Source organism: Schistocerca americana, chromosome 3 (assembly GCF_021461395.2).
Source record: "Schistocerca americana isolate TAMUIC-IGC-003095 chromosome 3, iqSchAmer2.1, whole genome shotgun sequence".
Lineage (NCBI taxonomy): Eukaryota > Metazoa > Arthropoda > Insecta > Orthoptera > Acrididae > Schistocerca > Schistocerca americana.
Window position 1 is genome coordinate 858,673,605 of NC_060121.1, and position 18,832 is coordinate 858,692,436.

Here is an 18,832-nt window from a genome sequence, read left to right on the forward strand (position 1 = left end):
GAGGCAACACAACAACGCTTCACCAGGCGACGCCGGTCAACTGCTGTTTGTGTATGAGAAATCGGTTGGAAACTTTCCTCAGGTCAGCACATGGTAAGTGTCGCCACCGGCGCCAACCTTGTGTGAATGTTCTGAAAATCTATTCAGTTGCATATCACAGCATCTTCTTCCTGGCGGTTAAATTTCACGTCTGTAGCACGTCATCTTCGTGGCGTAGCAATTTCTATGGCGAGTTGTTCAAGAAGAAAATACCGTGAAACTGTGAGAGGTTGTCTTGAGGAGCAAAACGAATACATGAATCTGTGCACGGAAAAGTCATCCAACTTTGTTAAAAAGCGTATAAATTATGGAGACCGACGTCTCTTGCTAGGTCCCTCTCTATACAGGCAATTTGAGTTGAAATATTCTACGGTACTGTTGTGGTAGCTACTAATGCGTTTGACCCCATCCGACGTAATGCAATAAGTATCATTTGGGGTTCGTCACTGTACGAACATTATTCATGCGCTCCTTAGCTTCATCAGGTGACGTTCCCGGACATTGATTCCTACCGTCAATCTCTTCATGACCTCTTTACAAGACTTAGAAGTTTATCGGTGTGTTATGTTACAGCTTGTGCTTACAGCTACGTGTTTAAGGTTACCCACAGTCAGTCCTTTCCTGAAGAGGCCTGCTACCTCTGTCTTTACCGGCCGCCCTGTGACGATGCCATGCTGTTTCAGACGGTGAACGCCTCGACGTGGCCTCCCAGTCGTTCCGCGTGACCGACCCCAAGGGACAGCTGCTCTTCCACGCCGACCGGCACGAGGTGGTGGTGGGCGCCGACTCGCTCAGGGTCTCCGGTGAGTAATGATGCATTTCTAGAACATGTGAACACTACGCACGGCATCACCTCTTTCACAGACGCTTCTGTCATATAACATTACCACTGACAACCTTTATCTCCACCTCCACTACCATTTCGTCAGTAATTTTCGTTTCTTGCACTAACAGCCATTCCGCTGGTTTTCACCTTGAATCTATCACTCATGATAAGATTCTCTCTCTCTCTCTCTCTCTCTCTCTCTGCCTCTTTCTCTCTGCCTCTGTGTGAGTGTGCATATGCATAATATGTGATCTTCTCTTTCTCTCACAGAGCAGGTTTCTATATTGTCTTCCAGTTTGTTCGCGCTCTAAGTCAGTTTGCCCCTTTCCACATCAGTGTCCCAGTTTCTTCCCTTATATCGCAAAATCTTTCCGAACGTAGGATATCTACAGCCACAATCATCTTCAATAAAATTTTACGGGGTAAGTTATCACGTTGATTTATTTAATAAGACTCTGCAGGAGAGACGCTCAGTAGCTCGGTACGGGCTTTTGGTGAAGTTTCGAGAACATACCTTCACCGAGGAGTCAAGCAGTATATTGCTCCCTCCTACGTATATCTCGCGAAGAGACCGTGAGGATAAAATCAGAGAGATTAGAGCTCACACAGAGGCATACCGACAATCCTTCTTTCCACGAACAATGCGAGACTGGAATAGAAGGAAGAACCGATAGAGGCACTCAAGGTACCCTCCGCCACACACCGTCAGGTGGCTTGCGGGGTATGGATGTAGATTTAGATGTAGAGGTTTCGACCATCATATCAAATGGCTTCCTCAGTGTGGCGCTGTACGAAATACAGTGGGCGAAACATTTATGAATATAGCGATGTATTCGCATTGTCACACGCTCGGAAAACTTTCATTGAATATTTATCTCTTCTTTTCTTTCGCCTTTGATTACACGTCTTCACTTACGCAACTCGAACGTGTGCATAGAGTACCTTTACTTGTTTACTTCTTTTTTCTCTATACTTAGTTCATTTCCAATGCATTTGAATTCCATTCATTAATCAATCTTCTTTTTACTTGTTCACATACAGAGATCTGAAATAATACTGTTTCAATCCCAGTAAAGTTATTATTTGATACATCTGTACTGATACCAGAGAATACTGATCAGGCCCTTCAGTATAATGTTTCCCCATTCGCTGTTCCGTCCGACACTTTTCCCTATCTTTAGGATCAGATGCTCACTTCAAAATAAGAGGATCGTCCTCCTACTACTTGTTCAGCCAGCCTTTAAGAAGCTCTTGGTGATGTTTTTCGAAGGAGATATTAGGCCACTGCTTCCCTAAATGAACTGAGAACCACGTTTTCCTTTCACCTCTTATTAGGAGGAGAATTCAGGGATTTACCTTTCGTGCTGATTAGACAGTCCATACTAGTTGTAGCATGCGATGCTTACGTATCGATATCTATCTGATATATTAGGTTGTTCGACTCACCGACCTCATCTACCTGTTATCACTTAAGGTTTTTTGCATTTCCGTTAAAATTTTATGATGAATTAGGTTTGTTTATTTGCATATGCTTCCAATCACAAACAGAAATGATTTATACACAAATAAATAGATCTTAGTAAATAACTCAACAGTGACAACACGAGGAGCAGAATATTGTAGATTATGTAACAGTAAATGGATCTACACCTGTTTCGTGTAATGTCTTCTGTACCATTCTATACGTCGTATTGTCACTATTGAGGTACTTCGTAAGGTATATCTAGTTGTCTCACAATAATTTTTGCCTTAGAGCTCCCCGTTTTAACCAACCTCCCTTGTCTTTCATTCCAAATAGTGTACCACGAATGAAATCTAATTACAATACTTTAACACGTCTGAAGTCTGAATACTCAATAATAAATAAATCTCATTTTGCTGTTAGTCATATGTGGAAGAAAGAGAAGCGTCTAGCAGTACGTGTCGGGATTAGACAGTGGCAACTAACGCCGCCTAAAGTGTGTGTGGCTTATCGTTCCATGATGCTGCCGTTCGCGGTAATTTAGATTCCATGACTGTCAAGTGAATATTGAATATTTGTATTCAAAAGGGCCATGATCAACGCCCCGTACGATCTCCTCAACTACCTGTTGCGATTAGCGCCGAAGAGGAAGGATACGTCATTCTCTCAGACAAGTCCAATGGTACAGCTTCGCCTCGTAGCTTGAGTCTTGAAAAGCGATTGTTCGCACCAAGATAAGTGTACACAGATTCAGTGCGACGATTCCTGGAGCAACCACTTGCTGTCAGTACGGCGAACATTATTGAGACTTCTCTTGGTGCGGCAGCAGAGGAAGACGCGTAGACAGAGGTAAGCCCATCAGCAACATTGGATGCAAACGAGTGGCACCACGTCATCTCCCGAGAGGACTTCCGCCTTATCACACAACATCATGCTGGGCGTTTCGCTGTGTGGAAATTTCGAGGGGAACTAGAAGTTGCCCGATTGCATTCTTCACCGGAACACGGGTCCGGCACATGGCGTGGTGTATGCGAGCCACTGGGTAGAAACATGGCTACACCTAATTCGCGTCGCCGGTAGCTTGGACAACAGCCTTTTAATTTCTGACGTGCTTAGGCCAGTGACTGAGATCTCGATGACGTTATCTTTCAATAAAGCCACGCGATTCCTGCATTGTCCAAACAAAGCCCAATCCAGAAGGTGTTCTAGTGTTGCTCTGGCAAGCACTTTCTCCAGATCTCTCACCAGCTGAAAAATCTGCTCATGAGTCAACAGGACTCTGGCGTGATCCTATTCGTCAGTCAGTAGAGTTGACGGATTCTGGTACAGATTTGAAGCAACACGGAAGATGTAGCTGTACATGTCATTCAAGCTCAGTTCGACTGGACGCCTTCGTGAGATAAGTTCATTGCTGTTGCCGTAAGTGGCAGCTGTGTGTACTACATAACGCACACTATATACAAGAGGGTCTGTCAGTGGATAAATTTAGGTCCCACATGGTTTTCAAGGGAACTTACACCATCATTCTCACAAAACTTTGGTGAATCCAGGTGACGATGATAGAGATACAGCAACTCATCCTCGTGCTTAGAAAAACCAGTCCTGTACGACACGAGATGTGTGAACTGTAGCCCTGTCGTCTTGGAACAAACATTGTACCATGGGTTGGACACGATCACCAAAAATGGTCAGATAATCCTTGAGAGTAATCCGACGATGGAGAGGTGTCATGAGATCCACCGAACCTCCGTCATGTTTCAATTTTGAGGTGTAAACCCGGTCAGAAGTTCGAAACAGCGCGAAATAAAATTCAAGCGACCAAATACATTTCTTCCATTCCTCCACAGTCCAGATTTTATGGCTTCGGCACCACGTTTTTCCGTGCTACGGGCATTTCCATTAACGATGAGTGCTCACGCAGTAATTCGCTGCTTATGCAGCTCCTTTCGTATCGTTTTAGTGGTGAAAGGCTTCGATAGTGTGATATTTAGTTGCACAACGACTTTTTCAGTTATCGTTTTCTTATTTTTCGTCACAATCCTCTTCAGTGACCGTCCGTCACGACCACACAACACGCAATCTTGCCCTCTTTGTGGCTCAGGAGATGATGTCTTGTTCAGCTCTCCCTGTATCAGGTAGAAATCTTTGATCTGGTGCCTCTTGAAACACCAAACTCTTTTCCCATCTTGGTTACGGACGCACCCACACCATAAAAGCACCAAAAATTTGCCCATGTTCAAATATATAAAGCTCCGGTATAATACATTCTCAGCTACACAGAATACCGACACTTCCAATGTACTGGGGACACTGCAAAGGTGGCGCTCGTGGTCAAATACAACAGCCTATCCTGCAAACTCGGCTCATATCTGCATTTACGTTCAAGCACACGTTTCCCGCGCTGTTTCGTATTTTTGTCCACCCCTTGTAACCCAATACTGCAAGAAAAATATAAAGTAAGCAAATAATAAATGGTCGGCCGAACGACTGATGTACGAGGGTTATTCGGAAAGTAAGGAACGATCGATCGCGAAATGAAAAACCACAATCAAACTCCGACGAAGGTTTGCACAGGTGTGTTTGGCAGTGTCTCTAGTATGCCCATTGATCCCATTACCTCGTTCTGTTTAATTCTGAGCACGTAGGGAGCACATAAATATACCTAGAAAAATAGTGTCTCCCGCCAAGTACGAGGGCCTGGTGAGAAATTTCGGCTGAAGCCATTACCCAACATTACCCAACTATCATGCTTTTCTTCTTGAAGATAATTCTGAGCCGCATTCTGCAGGGGTAATGAAGGTGCTCCTACATCGTTTTCAATTGGAAATGTTTGACTATCCACAACAGAGCCTCTAATTGTCTCCCTCTAAGTTTCATCTCTGCTGACATGAACCGATGCCTATGAAGACAACATTTTGGCACAGACAACGAGCTGTAGGCCAGCGTGGAGAATTGGCGGAAGCCACTGGCGGCTGCCTTCTATGACGAGTGTATCGGAAAGTTGGTACAACGCTATGACAAACGCTTAAGTCGGATCGGCGACTATGGAGATAAGTAGCTACCAGTTGTAGCTAACTGTTGCAAATAAAACAGTTTTGATTTTCAATGTGGTTTACATTTCGCGACCTATCGTTCCTTACTTTCCCAATAGCCCTTGTAGATTGCACAAGAGTAAAAATAAACTCCAGTGAAATTATAAGTAAAGGCAACAACATTAAGTACACAAAAGAAATTTCATTGTTAATCGCGGAGAAAGTAGCGTGCAGGTAGAATGAATACATTGAAGGCCACTACGAGATGGAAGAACTGATGTCGTGATAGAAAAAGGATAAGGACTTAAGGTGGAAGGCACAGCGCATTCCATATTAAAGACAGGAGTTTAAAAGAACTTTGGAAGAACTGCGATCTCATAGGGCGGAAGTTGTGCGTAGCAGTCCATCGGAATTTCAAATATCATTGGGGAACGAGGGAACTGAAAGAGTATTCATGCTGGTTTGTAAAACGAACGTGTGTTGAGATATACCATCACACTTTCGGTAAGTCATCATCGACAAAATTCCGAAGATAGCAAGGGCAAACAGGTACGAGTACTGTCGCAGATTTAGCTTATCAGCAAATGTATCCAAACTTCTGGCAATCTTCCTACTTGCAAGAGTACCAGTTTCTCCTAGACGTTTTTGTAGTCAAACGAATATAGTTTTTTGTGATGGAACTAGGCGATCCGGAAACCACTCTCGATAAATACGTTGTGAAGCTCTATCATTACCTATTGTACAGAGCTGGAAGAGGTTTGAAAGTGATCCGATCCCGAAACTTATTTTATATTCGAATGGTACATTTACGGACCTGGCTTCCTAATCAGAAATTTATCTACACACTTTACAACCCATAGAAAAGTTTAACAGCAAATGCCAGAATATCCTATATGGATTTCACCGAGAGAAGTGGTGCAGTACTTAGATCACAGTACTCGCTTTCCGGAGGATGACGGTTCAAATCCCCGTCTGGCCATCCGCGATTTCCCTACATCAATCCAGCCAAATGCTGGGAGGGTTCCTTTGAAAAGTGCACGGCTAATATAGTTCCCCATTCTTTCGTAACATGATCTTGTGGTCCGTCTTTAATGACCGCGCTGTCGTGAGAATGTTGAACTCTAGTCCTCCTTCCCTCTTTTTTGCACATTTTGCAGATAAACAAATACTGACATGAAACAAATGTGTGTGGGCAAAATGTGTTTATTGATTTTGGCCGTTCCACAATATTCGCGCCCTCGGTAGAGTGAGTGGTATGATGCTGTCGGTCGGCGGTCGGCCAGCTAATAAACGGCAAGGGGTTAGCGCGGTGACGTGCGCTGCCCCTGCCGCCGTCACGGCTAACGGCCCGGCTGACAGTCGTGCACGATGTGAGGTCGCCCTGCCAGGCGCCACCGCCGCTGCCGCTGCCGCCGCCGCCGCATTCCACAGGTTGCCCCTACGCTTACAGCCACGGGTCGGCGTTTTCACGGCGGTTTGACACGCGTCGCAGCACCGCCAGAGGTCGCTCTTCTGACAGCTGCGCGTGCAGCTCATCTTGCCGTACCGAAGTGCGGCAGATAAACAGCCGCATTCTGCCAGGAAGACACTTTGCTCTCTGTAGCAGTTTACTACCTATTAGGACGCAAAGGAAATTCACTACAAAGTTACGGCTGAAGATGCTGTTTCAGAAATGCTTAATATTGGAATTTATAATACGGTAATAATTAGTTAGTAATAATTTATACCCGAAAACAGATGCCTTTAATACTATAATGATGATGATAACGTGTTTTGCTATCTAGACATGTTCATCATTGTGAGTTTAGCATTTTCCGTTCCTTCCGGTTTTATATCTGTCCTTCTATAACTGAATTACTTTGATGTCAGCAGTTAATTGATATCATCTTCTTCCTCTAGTTCTACTCCCCCTCACAATTCTTTCTAGTGCACGCTATATCATCCAGGCTTTTCTCATCCTGTGTGCTAATTAATTTCTTTTGCTCTGTTTAATTCTTTCCAGTATTAATCTTTTCTTATCTTTCTTATGTAGCATATCCTCATTCTTTTTTTTTAACTTCTCCATTCATATCCTCCATTCTTCTCCAAATCCACGTCTCTAAAGTCTCTAAGCCTTTCTCCCCTCTCCGTGATAGAGCCCACGCTTCTGCAACGTACACAGCAACACTCCTTACAAATTACTTCACTAAGTATTTTTAATCATTTATTTACTCGACCAAAGAAAATACTCCCCTTCTGTAAAACAATTTTTGCAGTACCTACCCTTGCTTTTAAGACGATGGGTCATGACATGTTACAGGTTCCTTTGTATCCTGTTTGCTTGAAATTATCAACTTCTCTTCTTCACAGTTATCTTCATTCTGCAGTGATCAGAGTTGATGCTGAGTTATTTTAACACATTGTTAGTTGAGTTTCCATTTTAACTTAGTGATGCCATTTCATCAGCAAGTCTCATACATTTAATTATCCTTTCTCTTGATTTCTTATCACTCCTTTTGTTGGAAGAAGTCTTTGATTAAAACAGCTAAATAGATATTAAACAGAGAAGAACAAAAGCACAACAACTTTGTATAAACTTTCTTCCAACTTTAATTCTGCTGTCATCTCATCGTTTTCCCTTGCCAATACTTGTTACAAAAGCTTAGATATTCACTTTTGAAAACCGACTGTGAGGCATTAAACCAGGGACCAAACTGTAGCAGCAAGATTTTTCCTGAGGATGTTGTTGTTGTGGACCTCAGTCTGAGACTGGTTTGATGCTGCTCTCAGTGCTGGTCTATACTGTGTAAGCCTTTTAATCACTGCACGACAGCCCATACAAGGGTACACTCCAGATCAAAATCTTCAAACAAGACTTCTTAATTTTGAAATTTGTATTCGACATCAGCAAAGTTCTCTATGTGAGACACTTGCTATTACCAATCTCAATTTTATATCCTCTCGACTTTGGCCATCATCTCTTGTTGTGCTGCCCACATAAAAAAAACCATCTGCTAATATTAGTGTATATTTTTTGAATCTCATTCCCTCAGCTCCACCTGGTTTTATTTGATCGTGATATTAACTCTGGGTATGTACCAAATACAATTTCGTTTTATGGACGTGGAAATGTTGTTTCTATTTACCTATTTAACATTGTGGTAAAATACAAAATCGTAAGGAGTCATATGTAGAAGATATAGCAAAGGCACAGTGACACTTTCAAAGCATAACAAAGGGTGACGTTTATAACTTAGAACAATACAATTCGTATGTTATATAACTTAGCGTGATAACAGAACGTTGTGAGATAACAGAACATCTCAAAAGAAGTGATATAGATTTATTCGTGTTCTAAAAGTAGTCGTAGTAGCTTATTAAATTTCACTTTGTCGATTTGATGTTGGTAAGTGCTGATCTAAAAATGGTAACAATTTCTAACTAGTAGGCTCCAGTGTCTTCAGCAGTTAAAACTAAATTAAAACGTACCGTACTATGCTTGATGGCATTGCACTTGGAGGGCTTACCGAGACTGCAACCAAAGGTGAGAATACACACTTAAAAAGAATGCTCTGAAGTTGGACTGTCGGTGATCACTGTGCGTGTAACATCTAACGCAATAAAAGTAATGGGTGTTTTGCATCGTTCCAATACCACATTTCAATGATGGCATGTACTGTATGGAAAAACGTTGGATTAACTGTACTGGCTTTTTATTTGACTACATCGAATAATGAATGCATTGTTGATCTAAATCGTGTATCAGTGCTATCGGATAAAATTTTTCCTTACCCTTATAATGAGATAATTAAAATACTTAAAAGTAAAGAACCAAAACAGGATATCAGAAGCAGATAAATGGTGCAATTACCGCACATTCAGATTATTAGCTTATCCATCCCACTTGCGGGCAACTATAATGTAAATGAGAATGGATAATAAAGTTGAGGACCTGTTAGATGTTTTCCTTATGGAATCTAAAGTCACCAGAAATGCAGATCTGCTATTGTGCAATTTACAAAGAAAGTTTTTGGCTCAAGTAGTTGTTTTGACGGAATTAGAGAGTTTAAAAGTAAGTTAATGACAGACGTAACATATCCACAATGGTACACAATGAAAGTGAGGACGCTTTTACAGAATCCACGAAAAAGGAAGCCGGATTTAAAAGAAAATTCGATTTTAATACTTAGAGATCGTTTGGAGATGTTCGAAACTTAATATGCAATTCATTTCAAAATGCGTTTCATAGATTCCACAACGAATCGCTGTCTTAAAATTGGAAAGAAAATCTACAGAGATTCTGGTCAAGTGTAAAGCATGCCAGACCCAAGACACAATCTATACCTGCACTGTGTAATAGCAATGGTAAAGTTACCGACGAAAACACCAGTAAATTCTGATTTCCTTCACCAAATAAGACGTAGTAAGTATTCCAGTATTTGAATCAAGAACAGAGAGCAACATAAGTAATTTCAAAGTGTGGTAAATAAATAAATGCAAGCCGTCCTGTACACTAATTATCATTTTTTCAGCGTATTTTGATGAAATAGTTCAGTTTGTAGAAATCACATACAATCACACGCTCGACGGAAGATCCGTACATAAAGAATGAAGAATCACACAGCTCTCAGTAACACACAAGAAAGGAAATAGAACTAATCCGCTATATTACATCGATTTCTAGTAGGATTTTGAAACATATATTTTTCCAACATTATGGGGTACCTCGAAGAAAACAATCTATTGGCACATAACCGGAAAGGATGGAGGAAACGTCAGCCTTCTGAACCCCACTAGCTCTTTACTCGCACGAAGTAACGAGTACTATCGACATGAGACCTCAAACTGAGACCATACTTTAAACTTCCCAAAGACTTTTAACAAAGTTCCAGGCAAGCTGCTTCTAAACAAATTTCATGCCTATGAAGTATCGTCTCAGATGTCTGATTAGATTCGTGATTATCTGCCAGAAACGTAACAGTCTTTAGTAAATGACGGAAGTCATCGAATGAAACGGAAGTGATATCTTGATTTAGACAAGATACCTACATGATGCTAAATAATAAAAATGGTTAGGTACTCAACATGAAATACTAAAGTAACCCCTTCAATTGTAGCTACACTATAAATGACACAAGCGTTTTCGATTCGATTAAATACCTAGGGATCACAATTACGAACGATTTAAACTGGAACCGTTACAAGTAAAATGTTACCGGAAAGGCGAAACATATTCAGCGTTTCATTGGCAGAACACTCAGAAGGTGCTAAAAATTTACAGCAGAGACTTTCTACCTCTTCTGAAGTATTTCTGCGCAATATAGAATGCTCACCAGATACCATTGATGGAGGATATCGAAATAATTCAAACAGGGCATTATTACGAAGCAGGGGAGAGGGTCATGAATATGATAAATGTTTTGGGGTAGCAACCATTGAATGTTAAAATACGTGCAAATGGAGAAATAATAGTCGTAACAGAAAATAGAAATTAGAGTGCGTTTGGAAAGTTTCAGGTGTTCGTTTCTCCCCCGTGGAGCCATCGACAAATAGTCTATTCTGAAAGTAGTTATATAGACCCTTTCTTGCATACTTTTTAAACGTGAATTCCAGATAAATCACTTGTAGGTAGATGTAGCAGTACTAATCAATGGACGGCCATAGAATCTGTAGGCGTAGAAAAAACATACACATGTAAAATTGCTGCTAGATGTTCGAGGTTATCAGAAACGTAGGTGTGCACATACAGATAGTATATAATACACACAAGAACCAAATTAAACCGATGAGAACGGAAAACCAAGAGACTTGCGCTGGAATTAAATATGGCGTAAGGGAAGGGTACCATCTTTTTCGCCACAGTTTAACATGTACGCTTAAGATTCAATGACGGAAATTGGAGAAAGGGTCACGAGAAGGATTAAAATTTAGGGTGAAGAGATATAAATGATAAAAGTCGCCGATTGCATTGCTTTCCTAATCGAAAGTGTAGAAGAATCACAGTATCTGTTGAACAGGACGTTGAATAGTGTACCAAATACAGAAGACGAACTGAGAGTAAGCAAAACAAAGGCGAAAATAATGCGGAGAGAAAGAAATGAGACTTAGCTGCAAACATATAAAAAATGGGGTGTCCACGTAATAGATGAAGTGAAAGAATTTTTCTAGGTTGGGAGGAAGATAATGGATGACAGGTGAAGCAAGGGGGCTGTAAGAAGCACACAAGCATAGGCTAATAGAGCATTTTTTATTAAAACAGGTCTTCTATTATCAATCACAGATCTGAAACTGAGAAAGGAATTTCTGATAATGAATAATTGGAGCCCAGCAAAACAAAGTGAATCATTGGCAGTGGGAAAAGAAAAAGACGATAACAGATGTGTTTGATACGTGCTGTTAGAGAAGGATGCTGAAAATTAAGTTGACTGATAAGACAGAAAATTAAGAGGTTTCCGTGTGATCGGTAAGGAAAGTAATGTGTGTAAAACACTGAACTGAAGAAGGATATGTGTTACTACATCAGCAATAACGTTCATATCGTTAGAGAGAGCCGTAGTGTACAAAGACTGTAGAAGAAGGCAGAAATTGGAATACATTCAACAAATGTCTGCAGAAAAAGAAAGAAAGAAGGTTAGGGTTTACCGTTCCATCGACATCCAGGTCATTAGAGACGGAGTACGAGCTTCGATTGTTTGAAGGCTGAGGAAGGAAATCGGCCGTGCCCTTCTCAAAGGAACTACAGTGATCAGGTAGAGAAACTATGGCCACCTACCTAATAGCCGGCATGCCAGCCTTTGACATGGATAACAGCGTCAACGCCTCGTGGCATGGAAGCAACGAGGCCCTGGTAAGCCGCTGGAGTGAGTTGGCACCACATCTGCGTACACAAGTCAGCTAATTCCTGTAAATTCTGGGGAGGGGCTCGTAATCTCTGACACCATGTACAATTACATCCCAGATGTGTTCGATCGGGTTCAGATCTGCCGAGTTGTCATTTGGAACTCGCCACTGTGATCCTCGAACCACACCATAACACTCCTGGCTTTATGAGATGGCGCATTATCTTGTTTAAAAAAGCCACTGCCATCCGGCAACACGATCATAATGAAGGGGTGTAAGTGGTCTGCAGTCAGTGTACGACACTCCTTCGCCGTCGTGGCGCCTTGTGTGACCTCAACTGGACCCATGAATGCCCACGTGAGTGTTTCCCAGAGCATAATGGAGTCGCCGCCAGCTTGTCTCCGTCCCGTAACACAGGTGTCAGGGAGCTGCTCCTCTGGAGGACAACGGATTCACACCCTCCCGCCGACATGATGAAGAAGGTATCGGAATTCATCAGACCATGCAGTGCTTTGCCAGTGCGCCAACGTCTAGTGCCGCAGGTCACGTTCCCACTTTCAGTCGTAGTTGCCGACATCGTGGCGTTAACGTTGGCACATGCATAGGTCGTCGGCTGCGGAAGATCATCGTTAGGAGTGTTCGGTACAATGTGTGCTCAGACACGCTCCTACCCTACAAAGCATTGAAGTCTGCTGTTAGTTCCGCTACAGTTCGCCGCGTGTTCTGTTTTACCTCTCTGCCCAGCAAGCGACGTCCGACATCTTTAATGAGGGGTGGCCGCCCAACCCCACGACGTCTACACGTGGTTTCACCTTGGTTTCGTCACGTGTTTAAGACACTCATCACACCACTTCTCTAATATCCGACAAGTCGTGGAGTCTCCGAAATGCTCGTACCTAGACGCCGGGCCATCGCAATATACCGTCGCTCAAACCCAGATAGATCGGACGCGTTCCCCATTACACACACGAACAGCGCTTTCGCTGGTAATAGGTGCACCTTATGTGTGTCTGACTACCTGTCGTTCCTCGTCAGGTGATGCTGCTATATCGTGGGCGGGTTTGTATCGACAGTAGGTTGCTTGTCATAATGCTCTGGATGATCAGTATGTACAGGCATTTCTCTGGAGCGATAGAAGGAAACTAAGGACAACCGAAATCATGATGGCGTGACGCGGATTTGGACCGTCGTCCTCTTGACAGTGAGACAAGTGTACTAACCCCTGAACCACCTTGCTCGGAGAATAACTGAAGAGGTAGGGTGTAAGTACTAGCCTCAGATGAGGAAAAAAGGTAAGCCATCAACAGTTTGTCATGTAGCTGCCTTCGACTGGTATACTTTACCTTGCGCAGTCGTCCATTAGTTGCTCACTGGTAGCCATCACACTGTTGACCTCCTTTTTAAAAAATCTCACAAAAAAATGGTTCATATGGCTCTTAGCACTATGGGACTTAACATCTGAGGTCATCAGTCCCATACATTTAGAACTACTTTAACTAACCTAAGGACATTACACACATCCATGCCCGAGGCAGGATTCAAACCAGCGACCGTAGCAGCATCGCGGTTCCGGACTCAAGCGCCTAGAACCGCTCGAACACAGCGGCCGGAAATATCAGAAATTTCCTTTTTTTTCCTTTATTGGATTTCGATTCCCCTCGAAGGCGTGCTGGCAGCAGCTTAGTACGCCGCTCTTCAGCCTGCAGAATTTTTTGAACATAAGAAGTTAATAACAATTAAACCACAGGTGATAAAGCGGTGATGTAAAATGTAAATCGGGGCAAAATTGTGGAAAGTTAAAACATAAAACTAATGATAATAAAATATTTTAAACATAGCTGCACAACAGCAACGGTTCCACGTAATAAAATTATAAACAGCCTACCAGTTGCAATGGATAAAGAAATCTTTACCTAGGTTTCAACAAATTTAAATTTGTCTTTTTCAGAAGGTGGCAATTTTACATTAGTATGGACTGATGTATCATCGCCGTTTTAACAACTGTCTGCATAGATCCATTTGTCCAAATTAAAATGTAGCCCTAAAATAGGGTTTGTCATGTAAATATAAATTAGTACATGGATGTTGCAGAGCTCACAAGCGACTAGGAATACAAAGGAAGCAGACAGGGAAAAAGTAGACAGACAATTAAAAAGCACAGCGACAGTTTGGATTCTGTTCGCAAGAGATAACACCCTACGACTGCATGATGTGCGTTCGCAACACTTCGGAAAGGACGCTCAACACTTAAGAATCACTAGGAACACTGCACTAAAATGTCGCGGCACGAAGATGACACTCCACAGGCAAGGGCAGATGGGAGGGGGCCTGGACAGAGGAGGGGGCAGAAAGGTTGGGGGGGGACAATGGAGGGAGGGGACTCAGAAGGGGCGAGCAGGGTAGGCACGAGAGGGAATGGGGAAAGGCAGAGGAAGGAAATCGCAAAAGGACTCGGGGGAGAGAAGGGAGGCAGAGAGAGGGTCGGCGGGAAAAAAAACAGGATGGGGGGGAGGGGGAGGGGAAGAGGGAGCCTGGTAAAAGGACAAAGCAAAGGAGGGAGGGTTAGGATCAACGTGGATAGGAGGGATAAATGGAGGGAGAGAGGGCATCATCCGGGAGGGGGAGTTGACGGAAGCCACCTTCAGAATGGAGATGAAGGGTGTAGGGGGGACACAACAGTGAAGGCGTGGCAGTGGGCGGGGGTTGGAGAGGAGCAACCAGGAGGTCAGGGGGATCAAGGCGGCGGGAGGTGTAGAGTATGTGGATATGTTCAACCACTAGGAGCAGATGGGGGAAAGGAATGAGGTTGTAGAGGATTCGTGTGGGGGATGGGAGGCGTATATGGAAGGCAAGACAGAGTGCATGGCACTCAAAGATCTGGAGGGACTTATGGAATTTGGGGGGGGGGGGGGGTGGCTGATATCCAGGCCAGAAAGTTCGATAGGCAATCTAGTACGTGAAGTGACACTAGGTGTTCTCGGGTGAGCAGTCTTGTTGTAGGTGGTACCACGAATTCACATATTATACTTCAGAAATAGTGGCATGTAAGTAAATAACGGATCAAGTTCCAAAAAATGAAAATTTGAGTTATAGGTACATTTCTGCTGTAATCGCCAACGCCAGTAACATATATTCCGATACAAGTACCAGAATATCGAGAAACACTATTTACAGCTGTCACAAGACAACACTCGAGTCTAACGCCAACATCGATGTTCAAATAACGATTCATGCGCCTCCATTATTGTCTTGGCGCGTATTTGTGTGAATTGTTGACAACTGAAGTAGGTCTGTGGTTTGTTTACAATAGTAGGACACTGCTAAATTAATTATTACAGATACATTATACACAATATTGAAAAATGTAAAGGAAAACTGCATCAAAACGGAGGAAGAGTGGTGACGGTAGTGCTCAAAGTGAAAGGAAGAAATTACGCTTGGAAGGAAAGGAACATACTCGAAAAGACAGCACTGTGGTTAGAGCTAAAGAGACTCACAAGCACCAGGTACGCCTTGATTGTCGTTGTAATGTTTATTACAAGGATTGGAATCTGCATAAGTTATGTTCTAGTATTTTAATGCTTTCAATTTGTTATTGAAACGAATTTCGTATGAACAAAAATCATTGTTCTGATTATGAGGTTATAGTTAATTCTACTTATGACCTTCTCAAAGCCAAATTGAGGTTTGATCCCAGTAATAAAGACATCACCGAAATGCAAAGAGAGCTATGGATTCCATGAAAGCTGACACACTCAAGAGCAAGGGCTTAAGTGTGTACAGCTGCAATGGATTGGCAAAAAGTGATTTCTCTTCCTTCATTGAGGCACAGTGAAATGTACTATTTACGACTGCTGTCAAATTACAACTTTTGCATTCAAGTTGGTGTAATCAAATCAGTCACATGTTTCTCCGGCATGAGGCCGTATGTGGCAAGGGTGGGAATGAAATTGCTTGCTGTGTGCACAAAGCTTTTACTTCGACACTTACTTGTATAAAGAAACTAATAATATGGAGTGACAACTGCTGTGGGCAGAACAAAAACAAGATGATGATCTTACTATGGGTTTACAGCAAAGAGTTACTGTACTGAAATGCAACACAAGTTTTTGGTGAAAGGTCCCTCTTTTGTGTCTTGCGATCGTGATTTTGTTCACATTGAGAAAGGAAGGGGCTAACTGTGTATGAAGTTCCGAGAGATTTAGTTCGCTTCATCACTAAAGCTACGCACACAACACCATTCATAGTGAATATTATGCAAGAAACAGATTTCTATGACTTTAAGTCAGCTACTGATATTTTATTTCAACATCCTGGATTTGTTCCTCCTACTCGTCTGCTGCATTAACTTATATTGTCCTACATTTGGAGCGAGTTGCCTTTCACCACACCCCCTAGGTGGGGTTCATAGTCGCACATCTTGTAAGCATCTTATGAAAAGATTGGGAATTCTTACAACAGCGTCACAGCAGGCCTGTGTGGCCGAGCGGTTCTAGGCGCTACAGTCTGGAACACCACGACCGCTATGGTCGCAGGTTCAAATCCTGCCTCAGGCATGGATGTGTGTGATGTCCTTAGGTTAGTTAGGTTTGAGTAGTTCTAACTTCTAGGGGACTGATGACCTCAGAATTTTAAGTCCCATAGTGCTTAGAGCCATTTGAACCATTTTTGGAACAGCCTAACAATACATCTACTCACTGATGAAATTTGTTCTCAACAAAATGGACCAGTTTAAAAACAACAGTGACATTCATGATTATAATACCAGATAAAAGAAAGACTTACACTATCCTTTGCTCAACCTGTCTTTGGCACAGAAAGGGGTAAAATATGCTGCTACAAAAATTTTCGACAAATTACCGAATAAAATAAGGTGTCTGACAGACAGCTGTGATAGCTTCCAAAATAAACTGAAAGCATATCTCCTTGACAATTCCTGCTATACCATAGATGAATTCTTGAATAGGAATAAATAAATGCATTTTGTGCCATTTAAGGGAATGGGGTAAATAATAGAAATATCAATCTTTAATTCAGTATTATATATACTAAAAAATTTTGCTTCTTATGTGCATTTCTTGTGCACTTGACACGTTCCACATCATAACGGCTACCGTACCGTGCAATTGATTAATGGAACACGCAACCAACTAACTAACTAACTGGTAACTTCGTCTAACTCATCTAGTATCCTCCTACAGTCGCTAAACGACGACTCCTTTCCGTACACCACGGCATCATCAATAAATCGTCGCAGATTGTCGCTCACATCGTTCGCCAGATCATTTATGTATACAGGAAACAATAGATGTCCTGTGACACTTTCCTGAGACAGTGCTGACGATACCCTTGTCTGTAATGAACACTCGCCGTCCAGCATAACATACTGGGTCCCATTAGTTAAAAAGTCTTCGAGGAACTCACATATCTGGGAACCTTTTCTCTATGCGTGCACATACATTAACATTCCGCAGTGGGGCACTATGCCAATTGCTTTTTAGGAATCTAGGAATATGGAATTTGCCTCTTGCTATTCATCCATAGTTCGCGGGATATTATAGGAGAAAAGGCCGAGCTGAGTTTCGCACGAGAGATGCTTTCTAAAATCGTGCTGTCCGTATACAGAAGCTCTTCCGTCTCAAGGAAAATTATTTTATGCTGTAAATGAGAATATGTCAAATAATTCTGCTGCACACCGATGTTAAGGATATTGGTTTGTAGTCTTGCGGTCCTTTCTTTTACCCTTCCTGCAAACAGGAATCACCTCATCTTTTTTACAGTGGCTTGGGACTTTGCACTGGGCGAGACATTTGTAATAAATTCAGGCTACGTAAGAGGCTAATGCTGTAAAGAACTCTTTGTAAAAGCGAACTGGGATTCCTTCCGGGCCTGGTGACGTATTTGTTTTCAATTCTTTCAGTTCTTTCTCTACGCCAGGGTTGCGACAAATGATAATGGGGTTTCCTCAAAGTACTTATGAGAAAGTGAACTACAGATTTCCACTTTTTGTATGAATATGGTCGCTGTCGGCCGAAACTCCAATTTCATGTTGAAATTACATGCGACTGTATCGCTAAACAAACCATTTTCAATAGTCTATTTTGGTTTTTATTGTTTGGATTTCACTGATTTGGTAATATATATTAAATGCATAGTGCTCTCCGCCACACCATTCTGTTGTTGAAAAAACTATATTTTTTGTGCTGGGATAGGGAATCTCATCCATACAGATACTAAATATATTTCGCAGGTCGATTTCAAAATGTCTCAATCCGTGCAAAACAAGTGGTTTATGGCTGTACAAACAGACTACAGAGGCCAGGTCTGAGTTTTATTGTATCCAAGAACACTGAAACAGGACAGCTGCTATTGAAAAATGTCAAAGGATGATGCCACGAACGCATAAAAAATAAAGAAATAGTGTTGGCTACTTCCCTGGTTCTGAAATTGGAGATGCAATATATGAGTACACATAAACAACAATTGACTTGCAAGTATGTGGTAAATCATAATAAATGCTTTTTCATTCCTTCAAGCGACACAGAATCATAAATAAGAATAATGTGTAACACAGTGCCTGAGAATTATTCTAGTAAGCAAAGGAATTCAATTTACAGCTCCTCGTGGTAATAGTATTACGTTGCCGATTAATTT

At 42.1% G+C, this 18,832-nt stretch overlaps 1 protein-coding gene across 1 annotated transcript in view; it reads left to right on the plus strand.

Annotated features, from left to right (window-relative positions):
* The window catches only part of LOC124606854 (delta-sarcoglycan), a 450,590-nt gene that overhangs the window by 351,203 nt on the left and 80,555 nt on the right, over positions 1 to 18,832 (plus strand). Inside the window, exon 5 of the mRNA XM_047138933.1 lies at positions 723 to 842. Within this exon, the coding sequence (XP_046994889.1) occupies positions 723 to 842 (120 nt within the window). The remainder of the gene's footprint in view (positions 1 to 722; positions 843 to 18,832) is intronic.